Source organism: Salmo trutta, chromosome 7 (genome assembly GCF_901001165.1).
Source record: "Salmo trutta chromosome 7, fSalTru1.1, whole genome shotgun sequence".
NCBI classification, from domain to species: domain Eukaryota; kingdom Metazoa; phylum Chordata; class Actinopteri; order Salmoniformes; family Salmonidae; genus Salmo; species Salmo trutta.
The window spans coordinates 37,590,748-37,610,796 of record NC_042963.1 but is presented as its reverse complement, the minus strand read 5'-3'; the positions used below and the strand labels follow the sequence as shown (position 1 = coordinate 37,610,796).

The 20,049-nt window shown below is 42.7% G+C and overlaps 1 protein-coding gene across 1 annotated transcript; it reads left to right on the top strand.

The window, feature by feature from the left end:
• The first annotated feature begins 16,657 nt into the window (after nucleotides 1-16,657).
• LOC115197343 (E3 ubiquitin-protein ligase Hakai) lies at nucleotides 16,658-19,985 on the top strand. Its single transcript, XM_029758759.1, has 6 exons — nucleotides 16,658-16,731; nucleotides 17,288-17,455; nucleotides 17,537-17,637; nucleotides 17,791-17,874; nucleotides 18,189-18,262; nucleotides 18,451-19,985. Exons 1-6 carry the CDS (start codon nucleotides 16,719-16,721, stop codon nucleotides 19,469-19,471), a joined length of 1,461 nt encoding a protein of 486 aa, XP_029614619.1. The 5' UTR covers nucleotides 16,658-16,718; the 3' UTR covers nucleotides 19,472-19,985.
• Nucleotides 19,986-20,049: the final 64 nt, after the last annotated feature.

The window sequence follows — 20,049 nt, the reverse complement described above, 5'->3', positions numbered from 1 at the left end:
ACCAAATCGGAAAGATAGGTAGGAGCAAGTCCATGTTAGCAGTAGGTTAGCAGTAAAACCTTGAAATCAGCCCTAGCCTTAACAGGAAGCCAGTGTAGAGTCTAGCACTGGTGTAATATGATCAACTTTGTACTCTGTGGTGTACTTGTGGGTTTATCCTCTCACTTGGATGGCAAGGAGGTTCAAGTTGTAATAATGGGAAGCATATACATTAATAATACATATTTCTAAATTATAATCTGGGATGACACCCATATTGTAGACCACAGTCAGTGATGATGACCTATATCTGATCTGTTTTTGTAAACTTAACCAAGTTTGCACATTCACCGGTAGGCACTTAGAGCCTATTGAGCCTCCAACGTTTAATCTCGGTCACCCAGCACATCTGTCCACAAGAGATTACAACCTTGCGACAGTTATTACTGAATCGGATGCAGCTAATAAGAAGCTAATGGAAGCAAATGGAAACTTGCCCATTTGTAACAAGCATGGAAACAAGCATTTGTTGTCATACCTCTGTAATTACAGACTGCAATTACCACCAGTTACATGTTAGTACAGTGTAACTGAGTTATAACAATTAACTACAATACTTGTTACAGTGTAATTACACATGTAATAAGTACCCCTGAAAACGTGTTTATTTATTAGCCTAGTGGTTATAGTTAGGCATATCATGTTAAATAGGCTTTGTGAAATCATTGTCAAAAGCATAACCCTTACAAAAAAAGATTGCCGTTTTGAAACTGCAGTAACTGCAGTTGACTGTGGTATTTTGGATGCAGTAATTGAGGAATAGCTGAAGTGTACCGCAGTTGAACTGCAATAACACTGCACAGTTAGACAACAAAATTACTGCAGTTAAGAAAAGGTGTTATTTTGGACACAGTATTTGCAGCATACTGCATTCTAACTTCAATATTTTTTTGTAAGGGAAGAGATACTGTAGTATGTTGTCATGACATTGCTCTCTTTGGACACTGCGAGCACCATCCCCCGACCTCTATACTTCTGACACCAGGCTCTGTAAGAGCGGTCGTAAATTCCTACGAGGAGACCCTCTCCTCATGGCCCCAGTATAGAGAGAACAAAGGAGTTCTTCCACCTCACAGAGCTGGAGAACCGAACGATATTCAGGTTCTGGAGAAGGTATAAAAGATCGGTGAAGAATCCAGCTATGAACTGGTCCGTTTGGTACAATTTTGTGAAACTCATGAGAGACAATACGGCTACATTACCATAATCATGTTTATACAATAGCCTCAGCTATGAGACTTACATCTAAATGGTTGTATAAAATTAATGAATAAGTATGAAGCTATTTGTGAGATGATGGGATGCTATGTAATGATGTTAATGTGAGAGAGTTGTATTTCTGTTCAAAGTTTCACTAAGTCCTTGGCACGCCCCCAGGGACACAGACAGGACCTGGCGTCATGAGACAGCTTTTTTCTATGTCCCGAATAAAACCCCCACCTACGTTTTCTTTCACCAGACCGAGCTTACCTCAATTACGAGATGGCTAAAGGTTGGAGACCATGCATTTCTCTTGATTAACTTTTAACCATACCACGTGGTTAAACTCTTAGACTATCGATACCGACAGAATAAGAACAAGTCTTTAATATTAATTTCTAGTCTGCAGCTAGGAATTCGGTATCATTGAACGCGAAGACCGACAACCACCGAAACAGCTATTCTATAACGACATTAATGAATGTCACTCTGAACTACCCATTCTAACCACGACAGAGAGAGAGAGAAGGCGGACAAATTCTTCAACAGAAACAAACTTTTCAACAGAGATCCCGACGACACACTGAGTGTAAATATATATATTGATTGCAATTGTTCCCGAATGAGTTAGCGTTCATGTGCAAAGGATTAGTATTTCAATTGTTATAATTATCAACTCTGTAGTGCCTTCTCAGCTGACCCCCACTCCCCTTTCGTCTAACAAGCCGCCATGCCGGTTTAGCCCACTAGGGCACATTCCTCTATCATTTATTTGTAACGATATCTACTGTTTGTTATGCATTTCTGTGAATTACTTAGTTAGTAAATAAATATTTTAAGACAATTGATGTATGGATGACTCATAGTGAAGACTGGGTTCGTGCAGATAACCAACAATTTACAACGTTTGGAATGAGACTGACGAGGTAAATAATAATTCATTCATTCGAAGACTAATTGATCAGATATTAAAATATCTGAAAATTATATTAGGAAAATTATAATCTTGTAATCTGAATATTTTCCTTGGTGCCCCGACTTCCTAGTTGATTACAGTTACATGATTAATTAGGTTAATCGCGTAATAATAATTACAGAGAGTTATTTGATAAATATGTCGTCAGTTTTAATGATGCCAAAGACACGACAATGTGTTATTCCATTATAGGAATATTATATATGAAAATGTGTTTATAAAACTACAGTTTATTTTGCAATGTTGAGATATAGATCTCCTAGTATTACCAATAGTGTTCAAAACATTAGGAACACTTACTAATATTGAGTTGCGCCCCCTTTTGCCCTCAGAACAGCCACAATTCGTCGGGGCATCAACTTTAAAAGGTGTCAAAAGTGTTCCACGGAGATGCTGTTGACTCCAATGTTTCCCACAGTTGTGTCAAGTTGGCTAGATGTCCTTTGGGTGGTGGACCATTCTTGATTAACATTGGAAACTGTTGTGTGTGAAAAACCCAGCAGCGTTGCAGTTCTTGACACACTCAAACTGTTGTGCCTGGCACCTACTACCATACCCTGTTCAAAGGCACTTAAATCTTTTGTCTTTCCCATTCACCCTTTGAATGGCACACACGCAATCCATGTCTCAATTGTCTCAATGCATAGAGATACCGTGACAAGATTCTGAGGCAAATTGTCCATTCATCCGCCGCCATCACCTCATGTTTCCCCATGATAATGCAGGGCCCAATGTCGCAAGGATCTGTACACAATTCCTGGAAGCTGAAAATGTCAGAGTTCTTCCATGGTCTGCATACTCACCAGACATGTCACCCATTGAGCATGTTTGGGATACCCTGGATAGACGTGTACGACAGCGTGTTCCAGTTCCCGCCAATATCCAGAAACTTTGCACAGCCATTGAATAGGGGTGGGACAACATTCCACAGGCCACAATCAACAGCCTGATCAACTCTATGAGAAGGAGAAGGGTTATGCTACATGAGGCAAATGGTGGTCACAGCAGATAATGACTGGATTTCTGATCCATTCCTCTACCTTTTTTTAAGGTATCGGTGACCAACAGCTGTATATCTGTATTCCCAGTCATATGAAATCCATAGATTTGAGCCTAATGAATTTATTTCAATTGACTGATTTTGTTATATGAACTGAAACTCAGTAAAATCTTTGAAATTGTTGCATGTTGCATTTATATTTTTGTTCACTCAACTACCTCCAGAGCCTCCAGCGGCGGCCTGCAGCCCAGAACCTCCAGCGGCGGCCTGCAGCCCAGAACCTCCAGCGATGATCTACAGTCCGATTCCTTCGACGACAATCCACGGTCCGGTGGCACTAAAGCAGAGGGATCAGCGGGTGGAGCGGTGGTTATGCCCCAAACCGGAGCCGCCTCCTCTGCTGGAGGATAAGGTTATGTGGACTGCACTAGAGCCGCCATAAACAGGAGTTACCCACCCTACCCTCCCTTTTTGTTTTTGTGTTTAGGAGCATTCGGAGTCTGCACCTTTGGGGGGGGGGGGGTACTGTCACGTCCTGACCATAGTAAGATGTTATTTTCTATGGTAGAGTTGGTCAGGGCGTGACAGGGGGTGTTTTGTGTTTTTCTATATCTATATTTAGTTCTAGTTTTCTATTTCTATGTTGTTGCCTCTAAACTCCAATTAGAGGCAGCTGGTCCTCGTTGTCTCTAATTGGAGATCATACTTATGTAGGGTTTTTTTCCACCTGTGTTTGTGGGTAGTTGTATTCTGTTTAGTCTATGTACCTGACAGAACTGTGAGCTGATCGTTTTCGCTTTAGTTATTTTCTTTAGTGTTCTGTGTTAAAATAAAAAGTCATTATGAGCACTCAACATGCTGCGCTTTGGTCCCCTCTCTACGACAGTCGTAACACACCCCAATGGTGGAACCAGCTTCCCCCTGAAGCTAGGTCAGCAGAGTCCCTGCCCATCTTCCATAAGCACCTGAAACCCTACCTCTTCAAAGAGTATCTTAAATAGTGATGTTGTATTGATTGTGACGACTGCTGTTCATCGAATGATTAACTGTTTATAATTACGTGATTAAATGAATCAGGTAATTATTAACTCAATAACCTGGGGCACCATGGGAAGGTTTGGTTTTATTGAGTTTCTATTTCCCAAATTAACTCAAAGAATATCAGAATATTGATTTTACAACAGTTGCTAATTAATTAATTTCCTCTACAGTCTCATCCTGAATGTCGCATAAGCCGGGAATCTGCACAAACCCGAGTCCCACTAAATAAGTCCATACCACACCAATTGAGTTGATTATTTATTTACTAACAAGCTAAAATGATAATATAAAATAAACAAAGATAGGCTATTGATTTGAACTTACTACAATGAAACAGGTCCCTAGCGGGCCAACACAATATGACACGTTACACAAAATGGGGATTCAAAAAGAGAGAAAGAGAGAAAAGCACACGGGTACATTTGTAAACTATGCTTAGTTGAGCCCTAACCTTGCCCCGAGCTGCCGCTCTTATGGATCAGAATATAATGACGTAATTACGTATCGAAGGTCTCCGATGGGGTATCTCCACGTGGACTGAGTTCCTCCTTCTCCTTTGATGGGGGCACCTCTGTTGTTACAGGGTGTAACTCTCTGATTGTCCACACGATGTCATTGTCCTTTCTTTTAGTGGTCTGTTTCCTCACCCTTGTTCTGAAAGGAGGTCTTCTGAGTACGGTCAGCCGTGTAGCTCAGGGCTCCAGCGTAGGAATGAAAGCAGTGTAGACACACGATTCCTTGGAGAGTGGTAACCGGGTGGTCCTGCTTGAGTTCACCCTCTTAGACACAGCTACTCATCCGTAGCATAGATTGTTAAAAGGTTCCTTTGTCTTCTTCAACCTCGTGTTGCGTTTTCGGTTTGCTACTATCTCGGACCTTGGCTGCAGCTCGTGGTCACCTAGTCTGATATGTTCATTCTTAACTCCCATGTTTTATACCCTTGGGTCAGAAAGGGGCGTTTCCGTCTTTATGGCAAGTTCTCTGGGCGTCACTAGTTACAAGGCAAGGTCTGGATTTTACTCAGATCCAATTTAGACAACTAACATTTCATCTTTACAAAAACATTCTATTTGATCTGGACATTTTCCACTCAACATACAGTATACAAACATCAGGGACATATTGTGAAAACTCTTCAAGTTACAATGTTTTTGTTATAACGTCGTCATTTAAGGATCCGCCCCTTTTTTTCAATTTTTGCCTAATATGACATATCCAAATCTAACTGCCTGTAGCTCAGGCCCTGAACCAAGGATATGCATATTATTGGTACCATTTGAAAGGAAACACTTTGAAGTGAATGTCCACTGACTACCCTTCTATATTGGGGCCATCTCTGTATTGATCGGATATACGTCATCAGATACGTCATCAGAGCACGCAATCGAACATTGTACTGTCTACACTCGGTTTGTTGTTTATATTAAAACATTAAAGCAGTAAAGAGCCAATCTGGATACTAAGGAGCTCCTGAGGGAAATCGACGAGTACCAACAGCTTTACGTTATGGAGGAACAACATACTCCATCATGGAAAGATCTGACCACCGCACAAAATAACTTTAACCCGACAAAAAAAAGAAAAACAGATTAATCTACAGACACGGACAATTTACTTACCATTGAGGTAGAGGCTAGTGCTCTGGCTGGAATGCATGCAACACTGAAAAAGTTGTGTGAGGAGGTAGCAGGGCTGAGGGGGAGTTTGGAGTTCATCCTGAGTGAAATTCTCATGCTCCAAAGAGAAAACAAGACACTCACAGCCAAGGTAAAAATCCACGATTCCAACATGGATTGTCTACTCAGGGAAAACAGGGTGATGAAGGAGTCGCTACTAGACATACAAAGTCGTAGCATGCGTGAAAATCAATTTTTTTCTGGGATTCCTGAGGACGCATCCAATAATCCAGAGGGCGCAATCAGAGAATTCATGCAATCCGCCTTGAAACTTCCTATAGAGACTGTAAACAAGGTGGCTTTCCACCAAGTACACAGACTTGGAGCTCGGAATGACAAGACAAAGGGTCCCCGACCGATCCTCGCAAAATTTGAACACTACCAACAAAAGGAGCTTATCAAAAGCAGGGGAAGGGAAAATAAAGGGACCAAATTCCGTCTCAATTACCAATTTCCAAGGGAGATAAACGAACGTCGTAAGAGACTGTATCCGGTACAAAGACAACAAAGGGAGAATGGTAAGCGTGCCTTTATCATTGTGGACAAACTCTTTATAGATGGACAGCTATTCCGAGACAGCTCCATAACACTGTGGCTGTACTAAATTCTACATGGACTTCAGGTTATGAAAAAAAGAAGGTATGGGAACTGTAAAAATATCTGAACATTATGAAGTGGATATGAACACACACATAACATACTCAATTACATGCCTGCTTACACATATGGACTAATACATACACACGCTCACCTGTTCTTGCTCTCTTCTCTCACTCTCTCTTTTCTCTTCTCTCCCTCTCTTTCTATTGTCGAGAACTGTTTTATAATTTAATGTCTTTATTGTTTGTCTATCTTTTTTATGTATTTGTCTACAGGTTTATATATGTTTACAACAAGCAAGGGGAAGATATCAGAATAGGGGCATTGGGGAATAATAACATATTGTACGGAATATGTTTGTACTGTAGTGAAGTCATCTCTAGAGTAATGCAAGGTCTCTCATGATCATGTGAAACGTCAATTGCTATGGAAATGCTGGGATGTGTTTTTCAATTATGTTAAAGGTAATTATGATGCAACTATGATGGTGATACGATATGGATTACAATTATCATCATGAATATTAAGGCTACACGCACTACATGTTACACACATAGACACTCAACCATGCAAATTAGAGTTATTATTTATTTGGACATCACACATTATAGTCTTACTCTTATACAGACATCGTACACACTCTCACAATATCACATCCAATATCATACACATCAACCTACTCAGATTTGCTACACACATAATATCTTGTCTCAATTTTCTAACATCTGTGGCATTGGCTCACAGGCAAACAGGCAAGGGAATAAAATAAATATTGCTAGAACAAATATTGCTATTTCTTGAATTCTAAATATCAGACATTTGAAAGCTCTAGTTTTGACCTTCATAATACATCTGATGGCAGTACAAGCACTAATTATAATTATAATTACAAGCACTAATTATGGTCAATTTAGACTGAGAATAGTATCTAGTTATGGTAAGGGGTGAAATAAGTATAGCCAGTTATAATTGTAACGGTTTAGTAGATAATAAAAAATGAAGATCAGTCTTTACATGGTTAAAAGGAAAGGAATATAACATATACTGTTTACAGGAAACTCCTTAGATGAAGTTGTGTGGGAAAAGGAATGGGGTAGTGAAATAATTTTCTGTCATGGACAAAGGAACTCAAAGGGTGTGATGATATTAATTAACAAAAATTTTGATCTGAATGTGCAAATAGTTAGTAATGATTCGCAAGGAAGTTGGATCCTTTTGAATATAAAAGTGTACGAAAAAGAGATTTGTCTCATTAATCTATATGGTCGAATCAGGATGATTCACACTTCTTCGAAAACATTTATACCAATTTATTGAACTTACAGGCAACAATTGATCTAATCATTATGGTAGGAGACTATAACACAGTATTAAGTACCTCAATGTATTAAGTACTTCTATACCTATTTTGCCAATTGGCCTGGACCCCTTTCACTACACGAAGCCCTGCTTATCCATCACGACTGGACTACCGACGTAATCTGCCCAAGGGTTTTTTTTCTCCAACAGGCCCCTCCGTCGCGACGTCCCTTGAATGCCCATCTGCTAGCCTGCTAGCTGCGGCCCGCTAGCTGTCTAGACCATATTGGACTGTTAGCTGAAGAGATCCATCGGCCAATTTCTTGGGCCACTATACCTATTTTGCCAATTGGACTGGACCCCTTCGCTACACGGAACGCTACTAATCCATCACGACTGGTCTATCAACGTAACCGCACAAGGACTCTCCGCACGTGGAGGCTATAAGAGACTTCCTCTGTCCGACGTCCCTCTAAGGCCCTTCTGCTAGCTTGCTAGCCCTGGCCTGCTAGCTGTCTTAATCGCCGTGTCTCCAGCCAGCCTAACTACTCACTGGACCCTATGATCACTCGGCTACGCATGCCTCTCCCTAATGTCAATATGCCTTGTCCATTGCTGTTCTGGTTAGTGATTATTGTCTTATTTCACTGTACAGTAGAGCCTCTAGCCATGCTCAATATGCCTTAGCCAACCCTTTAGTTCCACCTCCCACACATGCGGTGACATCAGCTGGTATAAATGTTTCTAGAGACAATATCTCTCTCATCATCACTCAATGCCTTTACCTCCAATGTATTCACATCCTACCATACCTTTGTCTGTACATTATGCCTTGAATCTATTCTATCGTGCCCAGAAACCTGTTCCTTTTACTTTCTGTTCCAAACGTACTAGACGACCAGTTCTTATAGCCGTTAGCCGTACCCTTATCCTACTCCTCCTCTGTTCCTCTGGTGATGTAGAGGTTAATCCAAGCCCTGCAGTGCCTAGCTCCACTCCTATTCCCAAGGTGCTCTCATTTGTTGACTTCTGTAACCGTAAAAGCCTTGGTTTCATGCATGTTAACATTAGAAGCCTCCTTCCTAAGTTTGTTTTATTCATTGCTTTAGCACACTCTGCCAACCCGGATGTCCTAGCCGTGTCTGAATCCTGGCTTAGGAAGACCACCAAAAACCAAGAAATTTCAATCCCTAACTATAAAATGTTCTGACAAGATAGAACTGCCAAAGGGGGTGGAGTTGCAATCTACTGCAGAGATAGCCTGCAGAAAGGGGGGGCAGAAACCAGTGCCCCTGTGACAACAATTTTGGACCCCCTTGTGGCCCCCCTAAATATGGAGTATGAAATAATTTTTCACTGAAGAAAACGATATGACAACAATAACGTCTAATGTAACTAGCCCCTTTAACAGTACAACTGGCCCCAGCTTGGCCCCCCCCCCCAGTTGAAATGGTCTAGAACCGCCACTGAGCTTGATGCCCTCAATCTCACACAAATGATCAATGAACCTACCAGGTAAAACCCAAAATCCGTAAACACGGGCACCCTCATAGATATCATCCTAACCAACTTGCCCTCCAAATACACCTCTGCTGTTTTCAACCAAGATCTCAGTGATCACTGCCTCATTGCCTGCATCCGTAATGGGTCTGCGGTCAAATGACCACCACTCATCATTGTCTAACACTCCCTAAAACATTTCAGAGAGCAGGCCTTTCTAATCGACCTGGCCCGGGTATCCTGGAAGGATATTGACCTCATCCCATCAGTAGAGGATGCCTGGTTATTCTTTAAAAGTGCCTTCCTCGACATCTCAAATAAGCATGCCCCATTCAAAAAATGTAGAACCAGAAACAGATACAATTGAAGTCAGAAGATTACATACACCTTAGCCAAATACATTTACTGAATTCCTGACATTTAATCCTAGTAAATATTCCCTGTCTTAGGTCAGTTAGGATCACTACTTTATTTTAAGAATGTGAAATGTCAGAATAATAGTAGAGAGAATGATTTATTTCAGCTTTTATTTCTTTCATCACATTCCCAGTGGGTCAGAAGTTTACATACACTCAATTAGTATTTGGTAGCACTGCCTTTAAATTGTTTAGCTTGGGTCAAACGTTTAGGGTAGCCTTCCACAAGCTTCCCACAATAAGTTGGGTGAATTTTGGCCCATTCCTCCTGACAGAGCTGGTGTAATGAAGTCAGGTTTGTAGGCCTCCTTGCTCGAACACACTTTTTCAGTTCTGCCCACATATTTTCTACAGGATTGAGGTCAAGGCTTTGTGATGGCCACTCCAATACCATGACTTTGTTGTCCTTAAGCCATTTTGCCACAACTTTGGAAGTAAGGCTTGGGGTCATTGTCCATTTGGAAGTCCCATTTGCGACCAAGCTTTAAACTTCCTGACTGATGTCTTGAGATGTTGCTTCAATATATCCACATAATTGTCCTGCCTCATGATGCCATCTATTTTGTGAAGTGCACCAGTCCCTCCTGCAGCAATGCACCCCCACAACATGATGCTGCCACTCCCGTTCTTCACGGTTGGGATGGTGTTCTTCAGCTTGCAAGCCTCCCCCTTTTTCCTCCAAACATAACGATGGTCCTCATGGCCAAACAGTTCTATTTTTGTTTCATCAGACCAGAGGACATTTCTCCAAAAAGTGCGATCTTTGTCCCCATGTGCAGTTGCAAACCGTAGTCTGGCTTTTTTATGGCGGTTTCGGAGCAGTGGCTTCTTCCTTGCTGAGCGGCCTTTCAGGTTATGTTGATATAGGACTCGTTTTACTATGGATATAGATACTTTTGTACCTGTTTCCTCCAGCATCTTCACAAGGTCCTTCGCTGTTGTTCTGGGATTGATTTGCACTTTTCGCACCACAGTACGTTCATCTCTAGGAGACAAAACGCATCTCCTTCCTGAGCGGTATGACGGCTGCGTGGTCCCGTTGTGTTTATACTTGCGTACTATTGTTTGTACAGATGAATGTGGTACCTTCAAGCATTTCGAAATTGTTCGTCCAAGGATGAACCAGACTTGTGGAGGTCTTGTGAGGTCTTGGCTGATTTATTTTGATTTTCCCATGATGTCAAGCAAAGAGGCACTGAGTTTGAAGGTAGGCTTTGAAATACATCCACAGGTACACCTCCAATTGATTCAAATGATGTCAATTAGCCTATCAGAAGCTTCTAAAGCCATGACATAATTTTCTGGAATTTTCCAAGCTCTTTAAAGGCACAGTCAACTTAGTGTATGTAAACTATGTATGTCCAACCTTCCCAAGTTCTCTCACGTCACCCCGCTCCTCCGCTCTCTCCACTGGCTTCCAGTTGAAGCTCGCATCCGCTACAAGACCATGGTGCTTGCCTACGGAGCTGTGAGGGGAACGGCACCTCCATACCTTCAGGCTCTGATCAGGCCCTACACCCAAACAAGGGCACTGCGTTCATCCACCTCTGGCCTGCTGGCCCCCCTACCTCTGAGGAAGCACGGTTCCCGCTCAGCCCAGTCCAAACTGTTCGCTGCTCTGGCACCCCAACGGTGGAACAAGCTCCCTCACGACGCCAGGACAGCGGAGTCAATCACCACCTTCCGGAGACACCTGAAACCCCACCTCTTTAAGGAATACCTGGGAGAGGATAAAGTAATCCTTCTAACACCCCCCCCCCCTTAAAATATTTAGATGCACTATTGTAAAGTGGTTGTTCCACTGGATATCATAAGGTGAATGCACCAATTTGTAAGTCGCTCTGGATAAGAGCGTCTGCTAAATGACTTAAATGTAAATGTAAACTGCTGACCCACTGGAATTGTGATACAGTGAATTATAAGTGAAATAATCTGTCTGTAAAAAATTGTTGGAAAAATGACTTGTGTCATTGTTATGTACCTCCTAGTAGGAGGGAGGTGTAGGAATCAGGAGCGGGAGAGCAAGGAAGTCCCAGTGGCACAATCGTTTATTCAAGGAGTCCCAAACAAACAACAACATGAGGGAAAACACGCTAAAACGAAGTCGCCACACACAGGGAAGAAACACAACACACGGAGGAGAAACTTCTACTCCTAGATGAATAAATCAAAACGGTAACATTACCGTGAGCAAAGAAAACCCTGTGGTGCATACACGCACCCCTAACAAAGTAACACTGAACAATCCGGCACAAAGACTAACAGGCAGCGGGGTGTAAATAAACCCATTGAAATCAACTAAATGAATACAGGTGTGATAAAACAGACAGACACAAACGAAAAGGAAAAATGGATCGGTGACAGCTAGTAGGCTGACGACGACGACCGCCGAGCACCGCCCGAACAGAGAGAGGAGCCACCTTCGGTGGAAGTCGTGACAGTCATGCACAAAGTAGATGTCCTAACCGACTTGCCAAAACTATAGTTTGTTAACAAGAAATTTGTGGAGTGGTTGAAAAACAAGTTTTAATGACTCCAACCTAAGTGTATGTAAACTTCCGACTTCAACTGTATAGCCCTTGGTTCACTCCCAACCTGACTGCCCTTGACCAGCACAAAATCATCCTGTGGCGTACTGCATTGGCATTGAATAGCCCCCGTGATATGCAACTTTTCAGGGAAGTTAGGAACAAATATACACAGGCAGTTAGGAAAGCTAAGGCTAGCTTTTTCAAACAGAAATTTGCATCCTGTAGCACAAACTCAAAAAGGTTCTGGGACACTGTAAAGTCCATGGAGAATAAGAGCACCTCCTCCCAGCTGCCCACTGCACTGAGACTAGGAAACACTGTCACCACCAATAAATCCACTATAATTGAGAATTTCAATAAGCATTTTTCTACGGCTGGCCATGCTTTCCACCTGGCAACCACTACCCCGGTCAACAGCCCTGCACCCCCCACAGCAACTCGCCCAAGCCTCCCCCATTTCTCTTTCACCCAAATCCAGATAGCTGATGTTCTGAAAGAGCTGCAAAATCTGGACCCCTACAAATCAGCCGGGCTAGATAATATGGACCCTCTCTTTCTAAAATGATGTGCCGAAATTGTTGCAACCCCTATTACTAGCCTGTTCAACCTCTCTTTCGTATCGTCTGAGATTCCCAAAGATTGGAAAGCTGCTGCGATCATCCCCCTCTTCAAAGGGGGAGACACTCTAGACCCAAACTGCTACAGACCTATATCTATCCTACCCTGCCTTTTTAAGGTCTTCAAAAGCCAAGTTAACAAACAGATTACCGACCATTTCCAATCGCACCGTACCTTCTCCGCTATGCAATCTGGTTTCAGAGCTGGTCATGGGTGCACCTCAGCCACGCTCAAGGTCCTAAACAATATCATAACTGCCATCGATAAGAGACATTACTGTGCATCCGTATTCATCGACCTGGCCAAGGCTTTCGACTCTGTCAATCACCACATTCTTATTGGCAGACTCAACAGCCTTGGTTTCTCAAATGACTCCCTCACCTGGTTCACCACCTACTTCTCTGATAGAGTTCAGTGTGTCAAATCGGAGGGCCTGCAGTTTACCTATAAAATGGGCTGATGGTGAAGTAGACATACTCGGTATTCATATCACAAAAGATATAAATAAGCTCTCCACAATGAATTTCAATAGAAAACTTGTAAAAATAGACAAGATCCTGCAACCATGGAGAGGTAAATACATGTCTATTTATGGAAAAATTGCCCTGATTAACTCCTTAGTCATGTCTCAGTTTATTCACTTACTTATGGCGCTGCCTACTCCTGATGATTCATTTTTCAAATCATATGAGCAAAATATATTTCGCTTCATCTGGGACGCAAAACCAGACAAAATACAACGCCTATCTATATAATGAATATGAAGTGGGTGGGTTGAGATTATTAAATATAAAAGCACTAAACCTCTCTCTAAAAGCTTCACTCATTCAAAGGTTTTATTTGAACCTTAAATTGTTCTCAAGTAGATTACTAAGAAAAGCTAATCTATTGTTTAAAAATGGCCTTTTTGCCTTTGTGCAGATTGCCATGTCTCATTTTCGATAAACTGAACATGATACTTTTTTCAAAGTATCACTCTTTTTCAAACAAGCATTGCAGAGCTGGCTACATTTTCAATTTCATCCCCCTGAAAAGATAGAACAAATATTACAATAAATATTATGGCTGAACTCAAATGTGCTGGTTGATAAAATACCTGTATTTATGGGAAAGATGTTTGAAAAGGGTATTTTGTTCTTAAATTATATTGTAAATTGAAATGGTAGAGTTATGTCCTTCATGGAGTTATCAGAATTGTACAGAAAGGTCTGCTCAATCCAAGAGTACAACCAATTGATTACAGCATTACCCTAAAAATGGAGGAGGCAGGTGGCAGAGGGAGGAGATAGGGAACTGGTCTGTCTGCCCAATATAAAGGATCAAAACTGGTCTCAGGTTCAGGAAGGGCTGAAAATGCATAGCATTGATCTAAAATTCACCCTAGAAATAGTACTGTTAGGAGATCTGGAGAGACCAGGTCAGTCAATTACTAATATACTTATACTCTTAGTAAAAGTATTTATCTTCAACTCGCAATCTGTGGATTCTATTCGATTAGATCGATTGAAATTGTACGTTAAACATCACAGCATAGTTGAAAGATATGTGTTGCATAGAAACCCGAAGTGGGTGACCAGCAGAGATAGATGGGATGGGCTGAGGGAAGCTGAGGGTTGGTATGTGGAAGTGGAGACAAGTGGGAGTGGAGTTGCTGTGTGGGAGATAGAATGATGGTCAAAGATAAAAGTAAAAAATTTTAAATAATCAAAATAAAACATAATAAAAAGTACATTTGAATGACACTAAGTGGCAGTGTTTTTACAACTAATGCTGGTTTGCCTGAGGCTGATGCCATGCAGGTGTTTGTACACATGCATATACACACACTCTCATACAAATAAACACATACAAGAACACACACATACATGTAATAGTGCCAGACATGCACACAAACATATACAGTTGGCATTGCTGTTATGATTTTAGTTTTCCTTGATGTCCTTTGTTTTACATTTATTGTTATAAAAAATAAAAAATAAATTGCATTGTTGCTTGCTGTTTTCTTCTGTCTTTTCCATTTTTCTCTTTCGTTCATTCTCTTGGTTGTTGGTGCATTGGGGGGTTCTTGGGGGTGGGGAATCGAATTAATTGCATTTTTTATTTTTCTTCCTGGGGGGGACTGTGGGAGGGGTCTCGAATGGTTGAGGGACAGCTATTGGGGAACTGTGGGGGGGGATCTTGGAGGGTTCGCACCACCCTCTGGAGAGCCTTGCGGTTGTGGGTGGTGCAGTTGCTGTACCAGGCGGTGATACAGCCCGACAGGATGCTCTCAATTGTGCATCTGTAAAGGTTTGTGAGGGTTTTAGGTGACAAGCCACATTTCTTCAGCCTCCTGATGTTGCGTTCCTCTGTCATAGCCTCAGAGAATAATATTGACGTATACGCTGATTCGGTGAGTGAGTTTATAAGGAAGTGCATAGGAGATGTTGTACCCACTGTGATGAGGTACAAGAAAGGTGACTGGGAATATGGCCGAATACAAACAGTGTAGTTATTCCCTCTGCAAGGCAATCAAACAAGCAAAATGTCAGTATAGAGACAAAGTGGAGTCGCAATTCAATGGCTCAGAAATGAGACATATGTGGCAAGGTCTACAGACAATTGCGTACTACAAAAGAAAAACCAGCCAGGTCACGGACACCGACATCTTGCTTCCAGACAAACTTTAGCCGATTTAGCTACTTCAGGATATCAACACAAGCAGACCAGAAATAGACAAGTTTTTCTTAGGAAGTTATTTGATTGGTGTGAAGTCAAATCCAAACTGGCCTCCCTTGGAGGTTGTTTTGCTGCACCAGTACAACCCACATTTGAGCTCAGCTCAATGCTGATTGGTTAATTATTATTCTTTTTTAATAAGGGAGGCCAAATGCTTTTGGCATCAATCAAATGCTACGGCAGCAACATGTTATACTCTTCGGTCCAGACAGCATCAAATACATGGGCTACACATACTGAGACAGAGGGGCGCTGTTTCCCTCGCTCAGATTATTTCAGCCTCTTGCGAATTGACAAAAATATTAAAACACAGAGAAGGACGAAAAATGAATAAAAATTATTTTTATATTTTTATTGGTCAAATATTTGGGAAGCCTGGCTTCCCTTCGCATCCATCCATTTGCTATTGCTCTCTATTCAGGAAGGCCCTCACAAATCTGTCAGTAAAATCCCTTCCCATGAAGCAGAGGAGACACTCTGTCCTGCTGAGTTTTGATCAGGTAGGCCAGTTGAGAACAAGTTCTCATTTACAACTGCGATCTGGCCAAGATAAAGCAAAGCAGTGCGACAAAAAACAACAACACAGAGTTACACATGAGATAAACAAATGTACAGTCTATAGCACAATAGAAAATCTATATACAGTGTGTGCAAATGAGTAAGGAGGTAAGGCAATAAATAGGCCAATAGTAGCGAAGTAATTACAATTTAGAAATGAACACTGGAGTGATAGATGTGCAGATGAGGATGTGCAAGTAGAAATACTGGTGTGCAAAAGAGCAAAAATGTAAATAAAAACAATATTCAACTAACCTGCCGCCCCAGGTTAGGCGGTAGGGCAATTTTTCTTCCCTTTTCCCAGTCCTTTTTCCTTACCCTTTTTGTGTCACATCGTGTAATGAATTCACACTCCAGAACAGTAGGCAGAAACATACGGCCAGGTAAGAGAACTACAGTAGATTATTAGGAAGGCTGCGACTGGCCTTACACTCCAGTACAGTTGGTGGCGCTATATGTGCCTTTCAGTTGGTTGCGATCGGCCAATACAAATATATAGAAGAAGAACAATCCTTTCCCATACTGCAATGCGTCAATAATTTGATAATGTACCAAAATGGTGAGGAGTTTGTATGTGTACATCCATTTGTTCTATTTTGTATGGTGTACATATGATACATTTTGTGTTGCAGTGGCTTTTATTATTATGCAGTGTTTCCTGTAGGTAGCTAGAGCCGAAAACACAGACAGGAAACTGTATTGGGCTCAAGGCCTTTGAGGGCTAGCACTGCCTAGCTCGCATTATTTTCAGTTGGCTAGCGAGCTACAGTAGCTATATGCTTATGGCCAACGTTAGCTAGCTGTATACATATTATATTGTTGTAGTTGATATTGGTAGTTAGGTAAAGGATGCAAAAATGCATCCCAGTAGACCATGTAGCACCACTATGCAACAGTAACCTGTTGAAGTTAGCATGCAAACAAGTAGCAAACTAGACAGGCAGGATATAAGCATGTTTTGTGACCACTGACACTGGCCCAAGCAGAGACCTTAGAGGATAATAATCTATGACCCAAGCATTAGTTTAAACAGTTACAGCCAACACGTTGAAAAAAGATAAATGTGCACATTGAACTAGCTATGGCTATTGACATTGTGACATGATTATTTTTAGACACTGATCTACAAGGCACTGATGGTTCAAGCATTCTTGAGGGCCCTGATGTACGCAGACGGATCCCGATTAAGCTGATAGCCAAGCAGCCAGTCAGAAGCAAGGCTGTTAACCACTCACAAAGACCCTTAAGCAGACTGCCCTCCAAAACCCAGCCTAATGATGAAGGTAAGCATGATGGTGGCTTGAAGGAGAGAGAAGCACATCCAGAATTGCCATTCATGCCAGTTGTATTCCTTAATGTTTTAGAGGGCTTTGGGTTCAAGCAGGAAGATAGATTTGAGCGCAAGTCTGGAGATGCGTTAGGCAACCAGAGGAGGTTCCCTAAGCCCATGTTCTGGGACTACAAAGTAAGTGTCCATTCTCTATTTTTCTTCTAAATCACGGTTACTCCTCTAATTTGTTGCGACCCAAAATAACACTATCATGATGTTGCAGGCTGCATATTGTGTGTATTCTTTCAGAGACAGCTAAATGTGAAAATATTAGTTTTGTCTCTTCAGCTGAATCTGGTTGGCGAGAAGGACGACACGCCAGTTCATTTCTGTGAGATATGTGGCCTTCCCATAAAGCTCTATGGACGCATGGTAAGTTTATGCCTCCTTCCCTCACTAGGAATATTTCTGCAAGTAACTATAATCCACACTCTTTATTCATTCATTTTTATGCCTTGACACCACAGTAGGTTGGTGGCACCTTAATTGGGGAGGACAGGCTTGTGGTAATGACTGGAGCGGAATCAGTGGAATGGTATCAAATACATTAAACACATGGTTTCCATGTGTCTGATGCCAATCCATCTACTCTGTTCCAGCCATGAATATGAGCCGTCCTCCCCTCACCAGCCTCCTGTGCTTGACACTTGGCGCTCATGTGTGCTAACAGTGTTCCTCTTCCACAGATTCCCTGCAAGCATGTATTTTGCTATGATTGTGCCCTGCTCCATGAGAAGAAGATGGAAAAGATGTGTCCAGGGTAAATTGCCTCTCAAACCTTTGCCTTCGATTATACTGTACAAGTTAAATTAGTCATGAACTGTTGTGAGCCATCTCCCTCACATTGTGAGTGCACAGTCTAGTCTCTCTGCTAAGTCTCAAAGCATGTGTTGATGTAATGCGTGTGTTGTCGCTGGCTCCACTTCCCTTACTAAACCCTGAGATTAGTCTCACCCTATACAGCTGCACAGATCCGGTCCAGCGGATCGAGCAGTGCCTGCGGGGCGTCCTCTACATGTGCAGCATCGTTCCGGGCTGCAAGCGCACCTACTTGTCCCAGCGCGACCTGCAGGCCCATGTCAACCACCGACACATAAGGGCAGCCAAGGCTGCAGGAGGGGGCATTCTACCATGCCTAGAGCCCTTGCATCCACAACTGGCCTCAGAGCCACCTGACCACTTTCATCTGCTACCACTGCCCCACCTGGCCAAAGGACACCCCCTCATACCCCCACAGCTGCAGGGACACGACCCCTATGGCCAGCCCCCTCCCGCCTCGCCGTCAACCCCCTCCTCTGAACTGGGCCCCTCTGGCCTCCATCGCCCCCCACTGGGTCAGGAGATGTTCCACATTGCCACGGTGACTACTCGCAAGCACAGCAACCTCATCACTGTGCCCATTCAGGATGACTCTGGGGAGTCGCCCCTTCCCCAGCCTACCCAGGGCATGCCCCCTCCCCACCCCCATCATGGAGACTACCCTGGTCAGCCCCACCACCTGATGGCCCTCCCACCCCAGCAGCAGCACTACGGCCCACCCCCTCAGCCGCCACCCACCCTCAGCCACCCTATGCAGCACCTTCCTCAGGGCCCCGGTACGCCTCATCTGGTCTACAACCAGGTCCCTCCCATGTCCTCAGGCCTGCCTCCTATCACCCCACCACCCGGACACATCATGGGCCAGATGCCTCCCTACATGAACCACCCACCTCCCCCAGGCCCCCTTCCCCAACACGGTGGTCCTCCTGTTAACACGCCCCCTCCCCACCACTACAATCCAAGCTCCATGCAGCAGGATCGGGGCACTCTCAGCCCGCCCTTTAACCAGCCCGGGGGACTGAGCCCAGGGATGTGGCCAGCCCCCAGGGGCACTCACCCGTCCCGCATGCAGCGGCCCCCACCCCATGGCCAGATGCCTGGTCCTCCCCAGCACCCAGACCAGTCCCGCTACCGCTCTTACTATCAGTAACCTCACCCACAAAACCTAGTTCAGAGTTCAGACATTGTGTTGATTAGTTTAAATATGGAGCCTATATGAGTGAGTGGAACTAATGGAAACCTGTAGACTCACTTCAGGTTTTCTGAACATCTCAATAGGTTTTAGAAATAATTTCTATGTTTTTGAATCCTCATCAAATAAATTGTGAAAGATTGAACTTAATTACATTTTTCTGAAATCAATCCTTATTCAGACACATGGAAATGTTATTTTGTAATTTTCCAAAGATGTCGTAATGCCTGGTGAATTTTTCAATGGGACAGAATTTGATTAAATGTATGGTTACAAATGTGTTACAAAAATGATTTAATGTGTTTGGTAACATTTTGTGGAGGCATTGGCCATTCATATTTTGGGAGAGACGTTAAACAAAATGAATCTACTGATGCTATGAAAATAATGATCAAAAATACCTGCCATTTCTGAAATGTGTGCAACTGAGTTTTTTACCAAATGTTATAACAATAAAGGTTGCATACCCCAGTTTGATCATGTTATTGTGGAGGACCTTGTAGGCGTATATTTTACACTGTCGGAACTTTGTGGAT